Source organism: Ceratotherium simum, chromosome 34, assembly GCF_057802395.1.
Source record: "Ceratotherium simum simum isolate JZ-2026a chromosome 34, ASM5780239v1, whole genome shotgun sequence".
In the NCBI taxonomy this organism is placed as follows: domain Eukaryota; kingdom Metazoa; phylum Chordata; class Mammalia; order Perissodactyla; family Rhinocerotidae; genus Ceratotherium; species Ceratotherium simum.
Genome location: NC_141933.1, coordinates 17,927,113 through 17,948,891, shown reverse-complemented (window position 1 = coordinate 17,948,891; position 21,779 = coordinate 17,927,113). Strand labels below are relative to the sequence as shown.

General features: G+C 36.9%; 3 protein-coding genes and 1 pseudogene across 3 annotated transcripts in view; 1 reads left to right on the top strand and 3 right to left on the bottom strand.

Moving 5' to 3' along the window:
• LOC101407136 (olfactory receptor 5AP2) overlaps nt 1–21,779 on the bottom strand; it is a 508,331-nt gene that overhangs the window by 63,542 nt on the left and 423,010 nt on the right. The window lies entirely within an intron of this gene.
• Nucleotides 6,083–7,018, top strand: LOC101394278 (olfactory receptor 9G19-like). The gene has a single exon (XM_004443463.2). The coding sequence runs from the start codon at nt 6,083–6,085 to the stop codon at nt 7,016–7,018; it is 936 nt and encodes a 311-aa protein (XP_004443520.2).
• Nucleotides 8,607–9,551, bottom strand: LOC101408191 (olfactory receptor 9G4-like). The gene has a single exon (XM_004443645.2). The coding sequence runs from the start codon at nt 9,543–9,545 to the stop codon at nt 8,607–8,609; it is 939 nt and encodes a 312-aa protein (XP_004443702.2). The 5' UTR covers nt 9,546–9,551.
• The window catches only part of LOC147912600 (olfactory receptor 9G4-like), a 38,953-nt pseudogene continuing 31,871 nt past the window's right edge, over nt 14,698–21,779 (bottom strand).

Sequence of the window (21,779 nt, the reverse complement as noted above, 5' to 3'; positions counted from 1 at the left end):
CCAATCACTTCAAAACATCCCCCTAGGCTTCCCTGGCCTGGGAAATTCCCCCTAGGTTTCTCTTTCCTAGGAATTCCCGCCTGGGTTCCTCTGACCTAAGGTATGTACCGGTACCCCCTTAAGACACCTAATCTTAAGCCTTGAAAACAGCTCAAATAAACTCTGGACCGTGGACTTAAAATAAGGTGGTGCAGGTTTCAGGAGAACTCACTGGGGTCACCTGAAGAATGCAGTGATCTGGGGGTGTGGCTCACTGGGCCCCTATTTGTACCAAATGCTGGTTCAGTGTAGATTCCAGGTGGTTTCCCGTAGGTTTCTCTGAAATTCTGCCATAACTATGCCAAGAAATGTGGATGTAAATAATCCATAATCAATCTATAAATCAAAATTGGGGTGAGTTTATTATGAGCCAAGTTTTGAGGACCATAGCCTGGGGACTTCCTTCCCCAAGGAAGGAAGGGCACCAAAGAAGTGGGGTGTATAGAGTGGTTATATACCACCCAAGAGCATGTATCACATAGGATTTCAATGTCCCATTTACAATACCCACAAGATTGCCTGCCAGAATGCCCTGTCAGAATAGCTACTGATGGACATAGTGGGGAGCAGGTCTGCTGTCTCCATTGGCGTGACTGGTGTCAGGTCTGTTGTCTCGAGCTGGCTGGTTATAGGATGAGTGCAGCAATCAAATCCTAGCCTAGGGAGAAATGCTTATCCTTAAGGAAATGCCAATGTGGGGGAAATTGCATCCTTATCTTAAGGGCATTTACTCTTCTCTTTGGGACATGGCAAAGCAGATACACAATGCATGTTTAAAGGTGACAGCCCCTGTTGGAAAAACAAACGCAGGCCAAATTAGTTTTACCCCAAATGGCTTCCTCATGTGATCCAATATATCCTATTGCTTGCCATTTATTTTCTAAGGGTAAATGACATCATTAGCTGCCACCCAGAAATTCAATTCTCTTGACTTGATTCTCTTCCTACTCAGGGCTGCCCATTCATTCATTCATTCATTCATTCACTAAATATTTATTGTTTGTCTATTATATGCCAGGTACTATTCTAGGCACCGGGCATATAAAAATAAATGAAGCAGACAAAAAATCCTGCAATCATGAAGTTTACATTCTAGAGGCCTCCTATCTCTGCTTGACATCACTCACCCAGTAGACTCATGAAAAGGTAGACAGAGTGCTATATCACCACAGGTAATTTTACCACTCAGGGATACTCTGCAGTTATTTTCTATCCTTTCATATACTCCCTAGAAGAATCCTATAGAGTCACTAAGTGAAATACAAAGCTGTGGAGAAGAGTTTCTTAATAGAGTTATAACATCCTTTAAGAAACATTTTTGAAATATTTGGTGGACTTTTGACTGTCACAAAGATCAGGGACTCTACTGGCCATTTAGTATGTAGCAGACAAGTGTCGGGGGAAGAGGGGGAATCTCCCTCTGCCCTTTTCCTTAAGGTTCTTCTGGCTGGCCAAATAATTAACAAGACAGGTTAACAGGAGAAAATAATACCGAGTTTAATAACATGTATACATGGGAGAAAGCAGGGACACTGCGTTTCTCAGCACAATAGCAGAAATTCTCATCTTAAATACCATGTCCAACCAAAGACAAGGAGGATGTTGGGGGTGGAGGTGTCAGTTATAGGAGATTATCACTAAAGCACTGTAAACAAGAGTAAGGTTTATTATGCAGTTTTAAGGCCTCACCTTCCACATTGATAAGTCTCTAGAAATGAGGTCATCCCCTCTCTTCCCAATACAGAGAGGGAGATACCTTTACAAATGGAGACTTCCCTTGTAAATAATTGTCTGGTAACTCCTCGCAGGGCCATCCAGAGCATGTGGCCAGAGAGACAGAATTTCCGATAAGATGGGCTTGTTGGTGCCTTTTCTATTGTAACCTCTATCCTACATTATCTTTATAGCAGTCATGATAATAACTCCTTCCTGAAACAGATCTTTTGTTTTAAATTCTTTAGGCAGTTTGGGAGGGGAAACTCAAATATTCCTCCTGAGTTCTCTGAGTCCTTATTGTCTTCAGCTCGAAATAATCCGCATACCAGAGTGGTGCTTCCTGTGGTAGCTTGCCCTGAGCACCATCACAAGGATGAACACGGTTTGCAACCATGGGGCTGTCCCATCCATAGAAAAATGTCCCACCCTCTACATTCACTGTCTTGATTGACAATTGTGCATTGAAAAAAGATCTTCATAATTAAGTGAGTCTGAAATTTACTCCACTTTACGAATAAACGTAAAGTATATTTTACAAGTTTTGCTAAACATCAACTTGCCTAGGGATTCTAAATTGAGTAAAGGTTGTGATTTGTTTTGTTTGGAACTTTGTCAAGAATTGTTCACCTTGTCAAAAAAATTTTATCACCAGTGTAAATGTCACTATCGATATTTGAGTCACCAACACATTCATGATGATTCTATGTAGATATGTATCCATTTCACTAAGTATTCCAGCATTTACATATTTAAATTCACATTATTTTATAATAAATCCTATAATTATTACCATATGATAATTGTATTATGAACTACTTTTCTTTTTTGTCACTTTTACATTAGACAGAATATTTTATATATGTATGCATACGTATGTTTGCAGGTAGATTATGTTAACTATAAATTTCATCTTAGGACTATAAAGGAAGTATTAAAAGTGTTTGTTATAAAGTAGAAGTTTTTGAATTTTGATAAAGTTGAGTAATAGTACCACAGATGATATCAAATTGGGATAAGTGTTTTTTTAAGAATTGTACATGACTAGTTATAAAAATTGGAAAATAATGCTAAGTTTCAGGTTTCTAGACCCCAAAAGACTTACAATGATATTCCATTTTTTTTTATTTAGAATATTCAGGTGGATTAATTTTTTTGGTCTCTATTCTGAAATTTCACCCTGATTCTCAATTTGATTTTCTCCCTGGGATTTATGACAAATGTGCCAAAGGCTTCTACACAGTAGCTGAGGGGAAAACCTTCTCTGCAATTATGGAGAAAAACTATGTAGGATAGACAAAACTTTACCTTAGAGTTTTAAGCTGGGCCTGAGAATTAAATTGACGTAAGATAGATTAACAGGACAAAAGCATACAAATTTATTTAATATAAGTATTATGTGACATGGAAGCCCTCATAAGGAAATGGAGTCTCAAAGACACGGCAAAACATATATGTTTTTATACTAGGTTGAAGAAAGAGAAACAATAGTTGAAAAGTAACTAAAACATATGGGGAGGCTAAAGGAAGATAAGAATTATTTTAAAGAGAAGAACAAAGTTGAAGGACCCATGCTACTCAACTACGAAACATACTACAAAGCTATAGTAATTGCAACAATTAAGACATTGGTGTATGGACAGATATTAAGACCAATGGAATAGAATGGAGAGTCCAGAAATAAACCCTTACATTTATGGATTTGGTAGGTAGGGATAATGCCTCCTCAAAATGTCTATGTTCTAATCACTGGAAACTGGGAATATGTTAGGTTACATGGAAAGTGGATGTTAAGGTTGCTATTCAGCTGACTTTAAAATAGATTATCCTGGATTATCTCCTGGGCCCAATGTAATCACAAGAGTCCTTAAGATTTAAAAGAGAGGGAGAAGAGTTCAGAGTCAGAGGGACATATCAGTATGGAAGAATGGTCATAGAGATACAATGGTGCTGGCTTTAAAGATGAAAAAGAGCGACCATGAACCAAGGAATGTGGGCAACCTCTAGAAGCAAGGAAATGCATTCTCCTTTAGAGCCTCCAGAAAGGAACACAGCCAGGCCAACATCATAATTTCAGCCCAGTTGGATCCATATTGGACTTCTAATCTACAGAACTGTAAGATAATATATTTGTGTTGTTTTAAGCCACTAAGCATGCAATAATTTGTTACAGGGGCAACAGGAAACTAAAACAATAGTCAACTATTTTTTGACAAGGATGCCAAGATAATTCAGTGGGGGAAAGAATAGTCATTTCAATAAATGGTGTTATGACAACTGACTATTCATATGCAAAGAATAAATTTGGACCCCTACCTTATACCATATACAAAAATTAACTGAAAATAGATCATAGACCTAATTGTAAGAGTTAAAACTATAAAAATACTAGAAGAAAACAAAGCAAATCTTTGTGACCTAGAGCTATGCAGTATTTTCTTAGATGAGACATAAGAGTATGCAACAACAAAAAAAGATAAATTAGACTTTATCAAATTTAAAAGCTTTTGTACATCAATGAAGAAATTAAAAATTGACAAATTGGACTTTATCAAATTTAAAAGCTTTTGTACCTCAGTGAAGACCATGAAGAAAGCAAAATAGATCACCCAGATGATGGGATAAAATAATTGCAAGTCATATATCTAATAAAATCTTGTATACATAATATATAAGAATCATTACAATTCAACAATAAGATTAAAAACCTATTTAAAAAGTAATGCAAAGATTTGACTAAATATTTCTCCAATGAAGATAAACAAATAGCCAATAAGTACATGAAAAGGTGCTCAACATCATTAGTCATTAAGAAAGCATAAATCAAAATCAGAATATTGTGCCTCTTCACACCCAATAGGATTGTGACAATCAAGAAGACAGAAAATAACTTATGTTGGTGAGGATAAGGAAATATTGGAACTATATACCTTGCTGTTGGGATTGAAAATTGTTACAACTAATTTGGAAGACAGTTTAGTAGTTCCTCAAGAAGTTAAATATAAATTCAACATGTGACTCAGTGATTCTATCTTACATATCCACACATGTAAATGAAAACATATGTCCATGCAGAACTTGTACAACAATGTTCATAGCAGCTGTCAAGAAGTAGAAGCAACAATGTGTCCATCAATTGATGAAATGGTAACCAAGGGGCCAGCCAGGTGGCACAAACAGTTAAGTGTGCACGCTTAGCTGCGCTGGCCCGGGGTTGCCGGTTCGGATCCTGGTGTGCACTGATGCACTGCTTGGCAAGCCGTGCTTGGGCGGCGTCCCATATAAAGTGGAGGAAGATGAGCACAGATGTTAGCCCAGGGCCAGTCTTCCTCAGCAAAAATGGAGGAGGATTGGCAGATGTTAGCACAGGGCGGATCTCCTCACAAAAAAAAAAAAAAGAAAAGAAATGGTAATCAAATATGTTATAACCATTTAAAAGAATATTATTCACAATATAAAGGAAAAAAGTAATGATATATGCTAAAACAGATGAAAAGGCAAGAAAAAAAAGGAATTATTTTAACAAGGTCTGTTTGTGCAGAATTCTTTTGGTCTCAACCTCTTGTCCTTGAAAATAAGAATGTTTCTTTTCTCCTGGTATAAAGAGGGCAGCTCTCACATGAAAGTTTTATCTCCTGTTTTCAGAAAGAAAGGGAGAGATCAGAGTGTCCTTTTTGTATCTGCTATTGTTTCAAAAGCATTAGCTCAAAATAATCCTTATACCTACATGGCAAATTTTGGAGGGATACGTTCTGCCACCTTTCAAATGTCACCACCTTCTAAACCATCAGAATTTTCCAATTATCATGGGTTTTGAACATCTTTTCCATTTCTGGCTGGGAAATTAGAAAGGGGTGTTATCTCTCAGTGTCTAAATTTAATTACCTCTTCTCTCAGTTAGTTTTCACCCATCATCCAGTATTATGTTCTTAATATCATCTAACACTAAGTGAAAGTATTTTTATACTTGTTTATTTGTTATGTGTCTCTCTCTTCTAAATAAAAGCTACACAAAATAAGTGTCAGCCCTATGATCTTCATGCTGTGTCCCAATGCCTAGACAGTACCTAGGGCTCAAGAAATATATTCTTAAAAAAATGAATAAACCACTGACAGCACTAAGGCTTTCATATTAGTAAAAGAATTTTATTGAAATGAATACATTGAGGCTCAGAAAACTCCCATTGCCTGTCCAAGTCAAGCAAGATTCCTGCTCAGATCTCCCTTACTCTAAAATACATAGACTCAAACAGAAAAAGCCCTCCTTTGGTATTGGTTGGGGGAATTAAACTCTTCACTCTTCCATTTGTAGGTGAGGTCCCTTTAAGCCATGGAGAGGGGTAATCACACAGTGACAGAGTTCATCCTGCTGGGCTTCACAACAGACCCCAGGAGGCAGCTGGTCCTGTTTGTGGTGTTCCTTGGTGTGTACTCTGTGACTGTGGTAGGAAATACCACCCTCATAATGTTGATCTGTAATGACTCCCGGCTGCACACACCCATGTATTTTTTCATTGGGAATCTGTCTTCTCTGGATCTCTGGTATTCCTCTGTCTACACCCCAAAGATCCTAATCACCTGCATCTCCAAAGACAAAAGCATCTCTTTTGCTGGCTGTGTAGCTCAGCTCTTCTTCTCTGCTTGGCTGGGGTTCAGTGAGTGTTACCTGTTGGCTGCCATGGCTTATGACCGCTGTGTGGCCATCTCAAAGCCACTGCTATATTCTCAGGCTATGTCCATAAAGGTAGGTACATTTTTGATAGCAGCCTCATATTTTGGTGGTTTTATTAACTCTTCCATCATAACCAAAAGAACTTTTGTCTTGAATTTTTGTGGTGACAATGTCATTGATGACTTTTTCTGTGATGTCCCACCCCTGGTGAAGTTGGCATGTGATGTGAAAGAGAGCTACCAGGCAGTACTGTACTATCTCATGGCCTCCAACATCATTACCCCCACAGCGCTCATACTTGCCTCCTACCTCTTCATCATCGCCGCCATCTTGAGGATCCGCTCCACCCAGGGCCGCCACAAAGCCTTCTCCACATGCTCCTCCCACCTGATCTCTGTCACCTTGTACTATGGCTCCATTCTCTACATCTACTCTCGCCCAAGTTCCAGCTATTCCCTTGAGAGGGATAAAGTGGTTTCCCCATTTTATACTGTGCTGTTCCCCATGTTGAACCCCATGATCTATAGTTTGAGAAATAAAGATGTGAAAGAAGCTCTGAAAAAATTTTTCAGGTTAGCACAATCTGAACTCTAAATTGACATAAATTTCTCAAATCAGTACTCAGTGAAAATGGAATTCTTCAGGGCAAGTTTGGAGAACTAGATTAAAAAAAACATAGACATATTTTCTATTCAAAGAAATCCAATGAAAGAGACTTACTTCTTTGTGTTTGTTTTGCTTTTGTGATCAAACTATAATCTATACTATAGAATATAGAATCAATTAAATACTAATACAGGTTTTGAAAAGCAGCATGAGAGTTTAATGTAAAATAGAAGAGTATATATTACTTTGAGATCAAAGGATTACAGTTTATTTTACTATCTATGCTGAGATTGACCCTTTTTTTCCTCCCTACACGATGGGCATTATGGGAATGTGAAGTAAATGTTCTATGGATACTTGATTTGTAGAATACACCCCAAGTCCTTATTGCCCAGTACACAGAAACTCCATCATAATGGAACAATAAGGAATGTTAAGAAATTTGTGATGAAAAGAGAGAGCAGTGACATGTTAGACAATAAATGAAGATGAAAAGAAAGTTCACAAATGTCAGAGCTAATACAAATGGTAAAGTGGCTGCCACTATTTGCTTTAATATTTTAATTTAAACGTATCTTATAACTGTGCTCATTACACCAAGAGCTGCCATCTTTCAGTAACAAATTCTAACTTCTTAGCCTCATGCTGCTTATTTGTCAAACGTGACTGATAATCCTTAATTTGCAGCGTGGTTGGAAAGAGTATTGAATAAATAAATCAACTAAACCTGCCACGTACTGACTATGGAGCTGTAAGTTTCTTTCTGGTTAAAATCTTCCAATGGGAAAAATGAAACAAGCATTGGGTCTAGAATATAGTGGAGTTTTGTTTGTTGGTTTGTTGTTTCAGTTTGTACACTTTGAAGTTGTTATTTTCCTTCATGGGGAATATGTAGTGTTATGGAATGAGGGAGAAGATGGCAGGGTACTCATTCTCTGTAGAAATGATCACTCTTTACAGTGATATACAGTCCTAAAGATACATCTTTCACGATGGAATTAGAAAGATGTTTTGATTGCTTTTTTATTTATCTTATAATTTAAACAACTAAAACATTTCGAATATATTAAATTGATGCAGAAGGCACAATGTTTACAAATATATATTCTATATACTCCGTTAGAGCTATATGAAAATATTTGGAAGGAGTTACTTACAAAAAATAAATGTTTATAAAATTTTGAGTAAATTTCCTGCAGTTTAACCATTTCAAATCTTTTTCTCAACAAATAAAATTTGTTTGCAAGATCAAGTCAAATTATGTGCATGAAAACAATCCAATTTTATTTTCTCATTAGGAGACCTCCCAAGGTAATAAAGATGATAAATTTTATGAAAATCATGTACTGCAAAGAAGCAAAATACAATATTGTGGAATATCAAACAACTCAGTGATATAAGTTTAAGTTTGTTTAATCACAATAAAATAATAAACAATTAAAAAATGGTTTGATCAATGTGTCACTGTTTTAAGTATAACTCACTGAATATACTTGAAAAATTACAATGTTTACAAATTGTCTATAAGCAAATAATTTGGAAAATACAATAAGACCATTCTGCAAAGAGATAACCTTCATCTCTGTGGCCTTATGATCTGAGTTGCTTTCCAGAAGGCCAATTTGACATCTTTGTTTCTCAGGCTGTAGATGAGAGGGTTGAGCAGTGGGTTGACCACAGTGTAGAACAGAGAAGCCACTTTATCTCTCCCCAGGGAGTAGGTGGAACTTGGCCTTGAATACGTAAAGAGTAAGGATCCATAGAAGAGCATGACTGAGGTTAGATGAGATGCACAGGTGGAGAAGGACTTGCGCCTCCCTGAGGCTGTGCCGATCCTCAGGATAGCCGGCAGGATTTTGAAATAGGAAATCAGGATGGCAAGAATGTTGGAGAGGACAGTGAAGCCCACCATACCTAGGAGGAGTTCTTCATAGACCTGGGTGTCTGTACAAGACATTTTTACCAATGGTGGTACATCACAAAGATAGTGGTCAATGATATTTCTACCACAAAAACTCAGGCGGAAAGTGTTGGCAGTATGGGCTACAGCATTCAGGAACCCCCCTATGTAGGAGGCAGCAACAAGTCGAGTACAGAGAGAAATGGACATAGTACTTGAATAAAGCAATGGATTACAGATGGCCATGTGGCGGTCATAGGCCATGGCTGCTAGGAGATAGCACTCAGTGTAGGTTACAGCACAGGAAAAGAAAAACTGGGCTCCACATCCAGCCAAGGAAATGCGCTTGTCTTCTGAGACACAAGTGGCCAGGATTTTGGGAGTATACACAGAGGTGTACCAGAAATCCAAAAAAGACAGATTGCCAATGAAAAAGTACATAGGCGTGTGCAGGCGGGAATCAATACGGATTAAGATAACCAGGGTCATGTTCCCAGACAAGGTTATCAAATAGAGCATCAGAAATATTCCAAACAGAATCAGCTGCCATCGGGGGTCTGTTGAGAAGCCCACCAAGATGAATTCAGTCAGGGTGGTGTGATTTCCGACTTCCATGTCCACAGAGAAGCAAGCCTAATATAGATTAGGAGAAAAAAAATATTTAGTGATTTTGCTATTGAAAGAAATAAACAAAGGTATCAATTAAGTCAGCAGTTACTTGAGGCTTACAGAATTTTATCCTTTAGTATCTAGAATGATATAATTTCAGTCTGAGATTTGGAAACCACTGGGATTAGAGTAGAATCTGATTTTGAAATTGAGCTTTCACTTAATAATTGTTTAATATAGGGAAATACCATAATTCTCGCAAAACAGATGAGAAAAATGATGACTCCTAACATGTTGTCTGATTGAATAAAGAAGATAAGCATGAAAAATACTCGACCTGATATTCAATACGTAGTGAGCAATCACAAAATTTGAGTATCTTGCATATATTACTAAGAACCTATGTGTCAGGCATTGTGCTGATAGTTATACAGAAACAGATATATTGTCCTATTCCTGCCACTATTAGTACAAACAGAATAAATAAATAAATAAATGTTACTCACTGTGTGCCAGTTAGTACTCTGAGTCCTATACTTAACCCACTTAATCCTTACCACAACTTTATAAGGTAGATACTGTTATGATCCCCATGTAGTTAGGAAATATTTCCAATGGCACAGAACTGTTCAACAGCAGAACCAGTATTTGAACCCAGAATTTTCTTTATCAAGGGTATATGCTCTCAACCATAAAGGCTTTTATAAGTGAATTGTTTCTCTCTTGTTCTCCTAGCTAAGGTAATGTTATAATCCTCTGACAACCTGAATTTCCTTACCTGTTGAAAAGAGCTTTAAAAATCACTTTTTTAAACAGAACGCTTTGTTTTCCACTTTCCCCTAGTAGATGTAAGACTTATATACATAATTGAGGCATTTTTTTATATGGTGGATAGTGAACATTAAAAAGAACCCAAATTTGATGTCAAAGATTCATTGAGAAACCATGAATCCTTACAAGTTCCTATCTTGAAGCTCTGAGAGCACATCTAAAAGGCGGTATCTAATTTAAAACGTTACAGAATCACAGCTGATGCCCCAGTGCTTTAGAGCTGATGTCCCCCTAATTATAAAGGCAGTGGGAGAAAGCTAAAACCAACAGAGGATTGTAATTTATTCTGATGTTTGAAACATTTACCTTTGAGCTAAGCCAGCGTCAATGTTGTAACTACGCAAACCCAAGTCTTCTACCTGGAAGTCTGGTGCTTCTGCTTGCTAGGAAGCAAGCTATGGTGTCCAAGTCTTTCAAATGCAGCTGATGATGTTATGATAGGTTATGACTTCACTGATGACACTGTGGTAACAGCAGCTCAAAGTATATAACGGATCTTTCCTCGTTAACGCACAAAACACAGATGCCTTAGCCCTACACCCAAAGTTCCATAAGCTAGATCTGATTTACCTTTATAAACCTCTCTCTCACCGCTTGTCTTCATCTATTTAGGAAGTCAACCAAACTAAATTCCTCACACGACTGATTTTCCCAGAATAATCTTACACATCCTGGGAGCTTCACAGTTCTAGTGCTACGCTGTTATTCATGTGTACACTATAATTCATTTTTTATGAATCTATTCGAGCTTGAGTAGAATTACTAGGCAGAAATATATGGTTATTATATTGATAATGTAAAAAATGGTGTATTATAGCCACCATCTCAATGGTTACTGAGAACTTTCTCTGGTATGTTATCATGTGTCTGTACAAGGAAACATATATGGGTCTTATTAAGCTCATTTTTAATACAACATAATTTGGGGAAAAAATGGAAATATCCGGCCAGAGCCAATTACTTCTACCTCTACCCTCTAAAGAGGCAAATAACTAATAAAATAAATATTCTGCTCTAATCTCCAAGTCCTGGAAGAGATATTTAAATGAGACCTGGAAAATGAACTAAAATGAAAAATGAGCCTAAGATGCTTCCAATTTATTTTAAGTTGAAGTTAAATTCCATACAATGGCCTTAAGGTCCTCCAAGAGCCTACCCTCCATAACTTACAGGTCCATATTTCCTAAGACTCATGCCCTCCCTCATTCTGCTCCAGCTTAGGTGACTTTCATGCTGTTTCTCAGAAAAATGCCAGCCCTGCCCAGCAACAAAGATTTCTGAACTGTCTGTTCCTCTGCCTGAAACACTATCGCCAGATGTTTCCCAGGCTGACACTCTCATCTCCATTAAGTCCCATTCAAATATCATTTTCTGACTAAGACTTGTCCTCATCACTATTGTAAATTCCATGCCCTTTTTCCCACCAGTAATCCCCATCCTTCTTATTCTGCCCAGATTCTGCTCTATTTTCCCCCAGAACTATGGTCATTTTCTAACTCTTGCTTATTAAGTTTATTATCCATTTTCCCCCATCAGGATGCATTAACCACAGGGCAGAAATATTTCTCTGTTTTGCTTACTACTGTATCGAAGCATACAGAACAGTTCCTAGTAACTAAATGGCACACAATAAACATTTCCAGAATGGGTAATTACCTTTACATCTTGAAGCTATTTTTCCCAACGTATTGTCTACTTCTAACCTAGCTCCAATTATTCAGGACAAAATCTACCCTCAAGTGGACTTTCCTGGCTCAGTATATTGTATAACTAATAAGATGCAAGAGTAAATAAAGAGAGGACTCATAACTACAACCCCAAATCCATCTCAAATTTGAAATAAATTGCAATTAAATTGTGAATTTGAAATAAAAACACAGAAAATATCAGAGCCAGTTATGCTAAAACATCACATATAGGACAACTTTTCAAGCTATGTGTTCCCCTGTGGAACCTCTATTCCCTGCTCCCTTCACTAGAGCTCTTAAAACTTGTATGGATGAATGTGTCCCTTTAGCACCTAAAAATGAGTACTAAGAAGTGAAAATATCATACCCTAGTACTTTGGAGTGCACAGTATCACAACCACTAGAGTAAAAAAGCATGTCACATTTTTTTATCCTCTTGATTTCTCTACTGTGTAAGTGAATATATGATGACCCAGCTTAACGACCACACTGAATTTCAAATTCTAGATAAGTATTATATGTGTATATCATTGGTTAGAATCTTATTTAGGATAGTATGTGTGTGCGTGTGTGTGTGTGTGTGTGTGTGTGTGTATGTGTGCATGTGTTTGGAATAAAAATGATCTTTTGAGATCCAGACCAGACTTTGTATCCCCCTTCTTATTGCAGTAGCTGAGGTCATAGAGAGGTCAAACCACTTAGCTGTCCCTGATCCCAGTTGCTTACCCTTGATCAGGAAGGACAATCTTGGAAGTGACACATTTTCCCTCTCCTCTGATGTTTTGGCATGCTCTGTTGGACCCAATATATGTATTTTCTCAACAGCCCTTTGGGACTCCTTCCATACACTAACCCAGAAATATGTATCTCAGTCTCCAAAGACTCAATTAGAGTTCAATTGGAGTATGGGGATGATATATTAATTAGAATATGATGAAATGAGGAATATTTTATTAAAATTTGACTCTCTTAATGGATCTAAGTCAGAACATGATTATTAAACGTGTCTGATGATAGAAACTCTCCAAATTGTACTAATTAGATTTTTCTAGAATGTATCATATTGTTCGTAATTTATTTTTTGTCATATTCTCTTCTCTCTTTTCTGGGCTACTCTTCCTTGCTTCACTCATCAGGAAACTCTTATCAATGTTTTTTTGTTGTGGATTGAATTGTACCCACCCCCCCCCAATTCATGTGGTGAAGTTTTAATGCCCAGTAAATCTGAATGTGACTGTATTTGGAGATAAGGCCTTTATAGGCGTGATTAAATTAAAATGAGGTGGTTAGGATAAGCCCTAATCTTTTCAGACTGGTATCTTTATAAAAAGAGGAAATGGAAATTTGGATACACAAAGAGACACCAGGGATGGGTGTGAGCAGACAAAAGACCATTTCATAACGCAGCATGAGTGGCTACTTGTAAAGCAAGGAAAGAGGCCTCAGAAGAAATCAACCCTGATGGCACCTTGAACTTGACCTTTTAGCCTCAAGAACTGTGAGAAAATAAATTTCTGTTGTTTACATGATCCAGTCTATTGTATTTTGATGTGGCAGCCCTGGCAAACTAATATACTTGGTTATCAACACAAGGGCTTTTTTATGTCGGTGCAATCTCATGTTTTATATGTAAAACGACTACTAAAATTAGGAAATGTGGTGCATCATTATGAAATATTCTCTAATTTTTCATTAATGCATGCATAAAACTGAACAAAGACATACAAATATTCATAAAATCCTAATTGTTATCAGTTATTGCTTCACCTAGTAGAGATTTCAACTCTGAATCTTCTCTTGATTACACAGCTTTTTGAAATTTCTCTCTCTACTTATCTATCTATTTCTATCTACATCAATATTTTTGTCTATTTCATATAGTTGTTATACTTTTGCTCTTAATTCTTTTGTTGTTGCTGTTGAGGTAACATTGGTTTATAACTTAATTCTTTAATTGTTGGAGAAAACAGACTTTTATTGGAAGCTCACAGTGACTCTAGGTAAAGATATTTGTTCTTTCCTGTATCTATTGCCAAGGAAATCATGGTATCATGGCAAACAAAACACTGAAATCAGAAAAGAAAAAATTTATTTCTAAGGTCACTTTATACTAGATGTTTTACTTGTGACCACCTAACTCACTGTCTCTACCAACAGGTGGGTAAGTACCTTTGGAATCAGAGGTTCTACGTTTGCATTCCTGTTTTCTCATCTATGAACTACATGTTTTGAAGCAAGTCATTTAATCCACCTGATACTGAAAATGATTCCATAACCAATTTTATTATTCCCATTTATGGATTAAAATATATTATATACAGGCAATTTACAAACTCTCAAGTGAAAATTTTTTTTTTTAAATCCACTCTCTTTCTACCCTCTCAGAATCTCAATAACTTTATAGACTTTGTTCCAAGCTGGCAGACATAGAATGTTTCCCAAATGGTCCTACCTCATTTATTTTAAAAATTCATTCAAATACATTAGTACTAACTTAAATAGACAAATGCACACTAGAGGTTTCACATCATTCATTGGTATTTTTTGTCTTATGTATTTCTGAGAGTACAGGCCAATAACAATGACAAGGAGATAATCTGCAAAATAAAATATAGCCATTGTTTACCAAGTATTTTCATTTAAGAAAACTCTGCTTTATTTAACATTTTCTTCAGCGCATTTTTGACATCTTCATTTCTTAAACTAGAGATCAAGGGATTCAACATTGGAAACACCGCAGCATGGAACACTGACACAACTTTATCCCCTTCCACTATAAAGCTAGTATTTGGTTGATAGTACATAGAGAGAATTGAACCATAGTATAAGGAGACAGCTGTCAAGTGAGAGCCACAAGTGGAGAGTGCTTTGAGGCTGCCTTGGGTTGAACGGATCTTCAAGATAGCAGCAATGATGAAGAAGTAGGAGGAAAGGGTAAGCATGGTGAGAGTGATGACATTGGAGGCAAGTATGTGATAGAGCACAGCTTGGTGACTCTCCTTCACATCACAGGCCAACTTTACAGATTTTCTGTGGGAACATCACAGAAAATTTCTGTTGTTTTAAGCCAGCAAGTTTGCCGTAAATTTTTAAAACAGGAAATTATAGACCTCAATCTTTAAAAGTCTTCCTTCCTTTAAAGGTAGAAGCAGGAGACTACAGTGTTGCCAGTAATGGGGGAAGCACCCTCTCTACTTGTCTATGTTACAACCCAGGGAGCCCCTACTATAACATACCACAATCAAAAATGGCTAAATAATGACTTTCACACTTCTGAATTGACAGGGTATGTAATATTTCAACTATTAGATCCAAGGCTTTAAAAATCTCTGACGCTAGAGAAAAAAATTAATTTTGGTCATATGCTAGGGGATGGAGTAAAAATTGTGCTAGAAGGATAAAGAAGTACTCTCTTGTAAATGTATCTATTTGATAGTAAGAATCTATAATTTTGAACTGTGAAATAAATGTTAATGCTACAGTTATTGTCAAAGTAGAAATTCTTCGTAATAAGCAAAAGAGGATTAGGGTAAGTGATCTTTCAATTCCCTTAGAATTTCAACGTTGTCAGATGCTAAATTCAGTTTTAACAAAGTGTATTCCTGGAAGCAGCTTAAAACCAAGAACCAAGAGACCTGAGTTCTGATCTTGGTTGGCTGCAGCCAATTTTATATAAAATTGTAACCTCTTTTTTTTTTTTTTTTTTTGAGGAAGATCAGCCCTGAGCTAATATCCATGCCAATCCTCCTTTTTGCTGAGGAAGACTGGCCCTGGGCTAACATCCGAACCAGTCTTCCTCCACTTTATATGGGATGCCGCCACGGCATGGCCTTACAAGCGGTATTGGTGCACACCCGGGATCCGAACCCGGGCAGCCAGCAGTAGAGTGCGCGCACTTAACCACTACGCCATGGGGGCCAGCCCTAAAATTGTAACCTCTAAAACTCTATTTTTTGACCTATCTTTCTTTGTTCAGAGGGACTATATGAGATCACAGATGTGATAGCACTTTGAAAACTAGAAGTTAACACTACATGTTGCATTCTCTATGATTTCATGACTTCTTCAGCTCTGTCATCTGCTCTTCCAATACATTTGCTTTACCTCCCCAGGATTTCCAATTCTACCTGTGCTATAAATCCCTAGAGTTTAGTATGTTCTCATGCAGAAACTTCCCCTTCTTTATTATTTGGCTTTTACGCAAGCTGGGAAATTGCTGGGCTTGTTTACAAAGTTACAATTGGGAATAAAAATTGCAAAAGACATTTCATCCTTGATCTCTCTTTTTTTTTTCCTAGTTATTAAAATATAAAATAAACATGTGTCAATGTCTACATATATGAATATGTAAATCAATGCTTTTACAAATAAAAAAACAGTTGAAGGTGGCTCAGTGTGGGACATTAGCACAGGCCAATAGCATAAATGAAGAAATTGTGAAAAAGAAAAACAAACCCTGGACCTAAAATAGAGGCATGGATAAAATTCTTGCACATCAACCAGTACAATCCACTGCTCTATGTAGACCACAGATCTGAACAAAACTTTCTAGCAGCCTGTATATACAATCACTAGCATCCAAAAGACAAAAAAAACAACCAAAAGATTGGGCAACATATTAACATTCTTAAAGATACTAACTTGAAATCATTTCTGCCTGAGTCATTATACAGAGAATGAGTGAAACATAATACATACTATATTGAATAGTGCTCTTATGTAGTAGACACAAAAAAACAGATTTTTTTAGCTACATTTACTTGTTATTACTTAGTAGAGAAAGCTGGATGCATGCATTGTTAGATTCGAGGGACACTCAGAAACCTTCTCGCCTACCATCACTCTTCCTCATCTATTGCATCTCCTTTCAATAGGAGACGCTTTTAAAAGATAGGTGTCTCTGGGAGTGGTCAGGCAGAAGGAGCTGACCTCTGAGCCCTCTCTAGGTTTAACACATCTGCCATCTGTGTCATTCATTTTGGGATTTTAATCAGATATTTCTTGATTTATGTATTAATTGTAAATGTTTGCAATGATCCCCAAAAGATATCCATATTTTATCTCTATCTGTTTATATATATCTATATGTATAGTTACGCTCCTTCTCTTAAGGAGCTCCTGTCCCATGCACTGCCTAACGTAGAATAAGAAACATTTTAAAGTCATGAAAATCTTGACCCATTTTAATTTTTCTACATTTGACCTACTCTAAGTACTAACAAATTTTCTGCAAGATAAGTGAAGAGACAACGATGGGCCACACAGCCACAGATGGTTTATGAGAATGAAAACATCCATGAGTACACATCTAATTGCTTGCTTCACTGAAAGAGAAAATAAGGTCAGATGAAAAGATACCCGGAGACATTTCAGCTTCTTCATCAAATATAATTATAGGAAAAAAATCTTATTCTAGTTCACGAAGTAGAGTTACCTTGTTTGATTATATTAAGAATTGTTTGGTCTTTTCTGGTTTACATGTTGTGATTTACTGACATTTTTTCCCCCTCTGGTTAATTAAAGCAATACTTATTTCATCAGCATAAGTAATACTTCATATGAATTTCAACTCGAGTCCAGAATTTCTCACACTACCTTATAATAAAAAGTGCCATCTTTTCACTCCACGGGAATCCTGTTTCCACTGGTAACAATACTGGGAAGATATATAAGCCTGAGCATCCCTTTGGGCTATGCTGCTAAAAGCATAGAGGAACTTCATGTGCTATTCTGGTGCCAAGTGACCAATTATAACACTCAGTTATCTTGCTGGAATGCAGTAGGGAGAAATCATTCATCATGAATATAATTGGTCCAATTTACTTCTAAAACCCTGCTCCTTTGTAAGTTTCATTCATGCATTTGAGATAAAAGAAAATTCATTAGAAAGGAATAACTGGCAGGATAGTCTGTACACAATAGATGCTGAGGAATTATTTGCAGCCCATAATGATAATGATAATAATAACAGTAAGGAAAAGACCATAGGATTTTATTTCTGAAACACGTTGTCTATCACTTAGTAAATGTGTCCATTTTACAAACAGTGAAATTGAGACAGAATTTGAGAAATTGAAATTGAGAGAGAGAATTAAAGTCATATGGTTAGGTCAAGCTTCATCTCCATATTAGACTATAATTATATTTACTCATTCAAAACATATTTATTATGCAACACCTAGGTACCTGGAACTGAGTTAGAGGTTGCAGGAGACACAACTGTGAGGCTAGGTAAGGCCTTAGGTGAGCTTAGTCATTATCAAGAGGTAAGCTCATGGCAGAGACTGTCTAAGAGTGAACCTCAAGTCTACAATTTGCTGGTTGTGTGACCAAGCGTGGTACACTTAAACTCGCCAAGCCTCAGTTTTCCTACCTATAAAATGGAAATAATTTCTCTTTCTCATGATGTAGTTGTGAAGATTGAATGAGATAACATATAATAAAGTTTTGAAAAATATCAATAAAAAATAAGCAAAAGTAAAAGTAAAGATAAAATAGAGATACAGTGCTTGCGCTTGTGGAATTTAAAGCCTCATGGTGGAGGTAATCAGATAATTATATAAATTTACACCTATAAATTATGACTAGTGTTGCAGAGCCATAATAATAAGGGTCACAAGATTTAATTACAGGACCTGACATAGTGTGGGACCTTAGGGAAATTTTATCTGAGAAGGTAATTTTTGACCTGAGAACTGAAGGATAATAATAGGAGGTCACTAGTCATAGAGAGTGATGAAAGTGGGAGTGGCGGCTGCAGGGAGGGTAGGGAGAGTAGCCTAGCAGAGGTCAAAGGAAATGCAAAGATCTCAGTTGAGAAAAAGCACTGTGGATTTGAGGAAGGGAAGGAAGTCCAGAGTGGCTGGACCCTGGAGTGATAAGCAGAGCTGCACTGGGTCAGGCAGGAGAGCTGGGCAAGGCCAGGCAGCGTGGGCACTGGGTGTCCATGTTAATGATTTGGAGTACATTCTAAGCACAATGGGAACCATCGATAGGTTTTAATCAGATGCATGCTGTGGTCAAATAAAATACAAATAAACTCTCCTTACCATGTGAAAAATAGAAATGTGAAGGCAGAGAGTCGTTCAGATGACTATTTCAGAAACCCGAACGATTGCTGATAGCACTTAGATCTGGTGATAACAATCTCTTTTGCGATAAGTAGTTAGATCTGAGAGTTATTTGGGAAGTATTATATATATATAGGAGATAATGAAAAACTTGAAGGCAAAACTATCTCTGAAATTTCCTTGTCTTTGAAAACAACCACTTTTCTCTTTTTCAGGGAGAAAAACATACTTTATCGATTTTCTAAGGGCAATTTTCTTGCAAGAAACATCAATATCTTCTAAGTCCCTACCCTCAACAGCCTTCTTTGCTTCCAGGTCCAAGAGAGAGTTTGATCCAAGCATAAGCCAGACAGGGAGTAAAAGGACTCCTTGGGAGGACATGTGTATACACCTCAGGAGTTGCGGGACTGTGCATACTGTCATTTGCAGGGTCTGGGGAGCACAGCAGAAATGGATAATAAGAACTTGAACAAAGTTGGGTAAACCACGAAATAACATCAACAAAACCCAAAATCAATACAGTATAGTGCAAGTCAATCTCTTACAAACTGCAGAGGAAGGAGTCCAAAAGCTTAGGGAGACAGGTGTGGGAGGTCAAAATTTGGCCACCCTGAAATAAATCTCTTCACCTTGATTATTTTCTCTGATGGATATTTTCTCTGATGGATACCCACTAACTGCCTAGAGGAATTTAACTCTGAGTGTGGACTGACGGGCAGGGTCCTTGCTAAGCCCATTCTTTTCAAAGTTGTGTTTACCAAATATTTACATCTGTAAAGGTATCTCTCTCTCTGTATTAGTAAGGAGGGGATGACCTTATCTGTGGAAACTCTTATCAGGACAGAAGGAGAAGACTTAAGCCTACATACTCTTGATTAGTATAATTTCTGTCTCTCTGGCCACTTTCTCTATAGGTGGCCCTGCAAAGAATTGTCTGACAAACATTTACATTTCCCTCTCCATGTGAATTGTCTTCTTCCCCTCTGAAATCCCAAACACCCCACTCCCAACATCCTCTTTGTCTTTAGCTGAAGATAGTATTTAAGATGAGAATCTCTGCCATTTGTTGAGAAACTCAGTTTCCCTGGTTTCTCCTATGTATACATGTTATTAAACTTGGTATTATTTTCTCCTGCTAACTGTCTTTTAATTATTTGGCCAGCCACAAGAACCTTAAAGGAAAAGGTGGAGGGGGATTCTCCTTCTTCCCTGACACAGGCATGTTGGTATAGATCAATAATGTGCATTCTGCTTAACCATCCACTAAATCTGTGCTTCTCAAATCTTCTATCTCAGCACCCCTTAACAGTGTTAAAAATTATTGAGGATTCCAAAGAAATTTTATGTAGGTTATATTTACCATATAAGAAATATAAACTGAAAACTTTTATTTTATTTTATTTTATTTTATTTTTATTTTTATTTTTTTTTATTTTTTAATTTTTTGTTTATTGCAGTAACATTGGTTTACAACATTGTAAAAATTTCAGGTGTACATCACTACACCTCCACTTCTGCACAGATTACATCATGTTCACCACCAAAACACCAACTACAACCCATCACCACACACATGTACTGAACCATCCCCTTCACCCCCCTCCCTCCCCCACTCCCCCCCCAGCAACCACCAACCCAATCTCTGTCCCTATGTGTTTGTTTATTGTTGTTATTATCTACTACTTAATGAAGGAAATCATACGGTATTTGACCTTCTCCCTCTGACTTATTTCACTTTGCATTATACCCTCAATGTCCATCCATGTTGTCACAAATGGCTGGATTTCATCGTTTCTTATGGCTGAGTAGTATTCCATTGTGTATATATACTACATCTTCTTTATCCATTCGTCCCTTGATGGGCACTTAGGTTGCTTCCAAGTCTTGGCTATTGTGAATAGCACTGCAATGAACACAGGGGTGCATGTACCTTTACAAATTGGTGTTTTCAAGTTCTTTGGATAAATACCTAACAGTGGAATAGCTGGATCATATGGTAGTTCTAACCTTGGTTTTCTGAGGAATTAAACTGAAAAATTTTAAATATTTAATTAATTCATTTAAAATAATAAAACTAGTAATATATTAACATAAATAAGAGATTAATAAATGGAGATAATTCTATTTCCATACCAAAAATATATGGTGAGCAGAGTGGCATTGTTTTATACATTTGCATGTTTTAAAAATGTGTCTTATACAAGACAGTTGAATTCTCACTTGTGTTTGTGAATTCAATCTAAGTTATGTTATTCTGGTTGAAGTAAGTGAAGAAAATTCAGCCTTAAACAGATGTGCAGTTTGAAAAGGGAAGAATATTCGAATAGCTTTTTCAGATAATCATGATATACTTCTTTGATAATACATGAAAGCACAAGAAGTATTTTCTTAAAAGATCATTGTAATATGAAATATAAAGCCAATATCAATAATATCTTGGACTATTATGAAAATAGTTTTGCGATTGTGGACCCCTTGAAAGTTTCTCAAGAACCCCCCAAGATTCCTAGACTACACTCTGAGAACCACTTCTCTAAACATATCCCTTGAAAGAGCCCAAACAACATTCTTTCACCAAGCAAAGGAAACGTATTAGTGACAAGATCATCGAAAATATCTGTGACTATCCTCAACAGACTGGAGATGACAGT

Coding starts and splice junctions, on each gene's coding strand:
- LOC101408191 (XM_004443645.2), bottom strand. CDS start 9,545: ATGGAAGTCGGAAATCACACCACCCTGACTGAATTCATCTTGGTGGGC.
- LOC101394278 (XM_004443463.2), top strand. CDS start 6,083: ATGGAGAGGGGTAATCACACAGTGACAGAGTTCATCCTGCTGGGCTTC.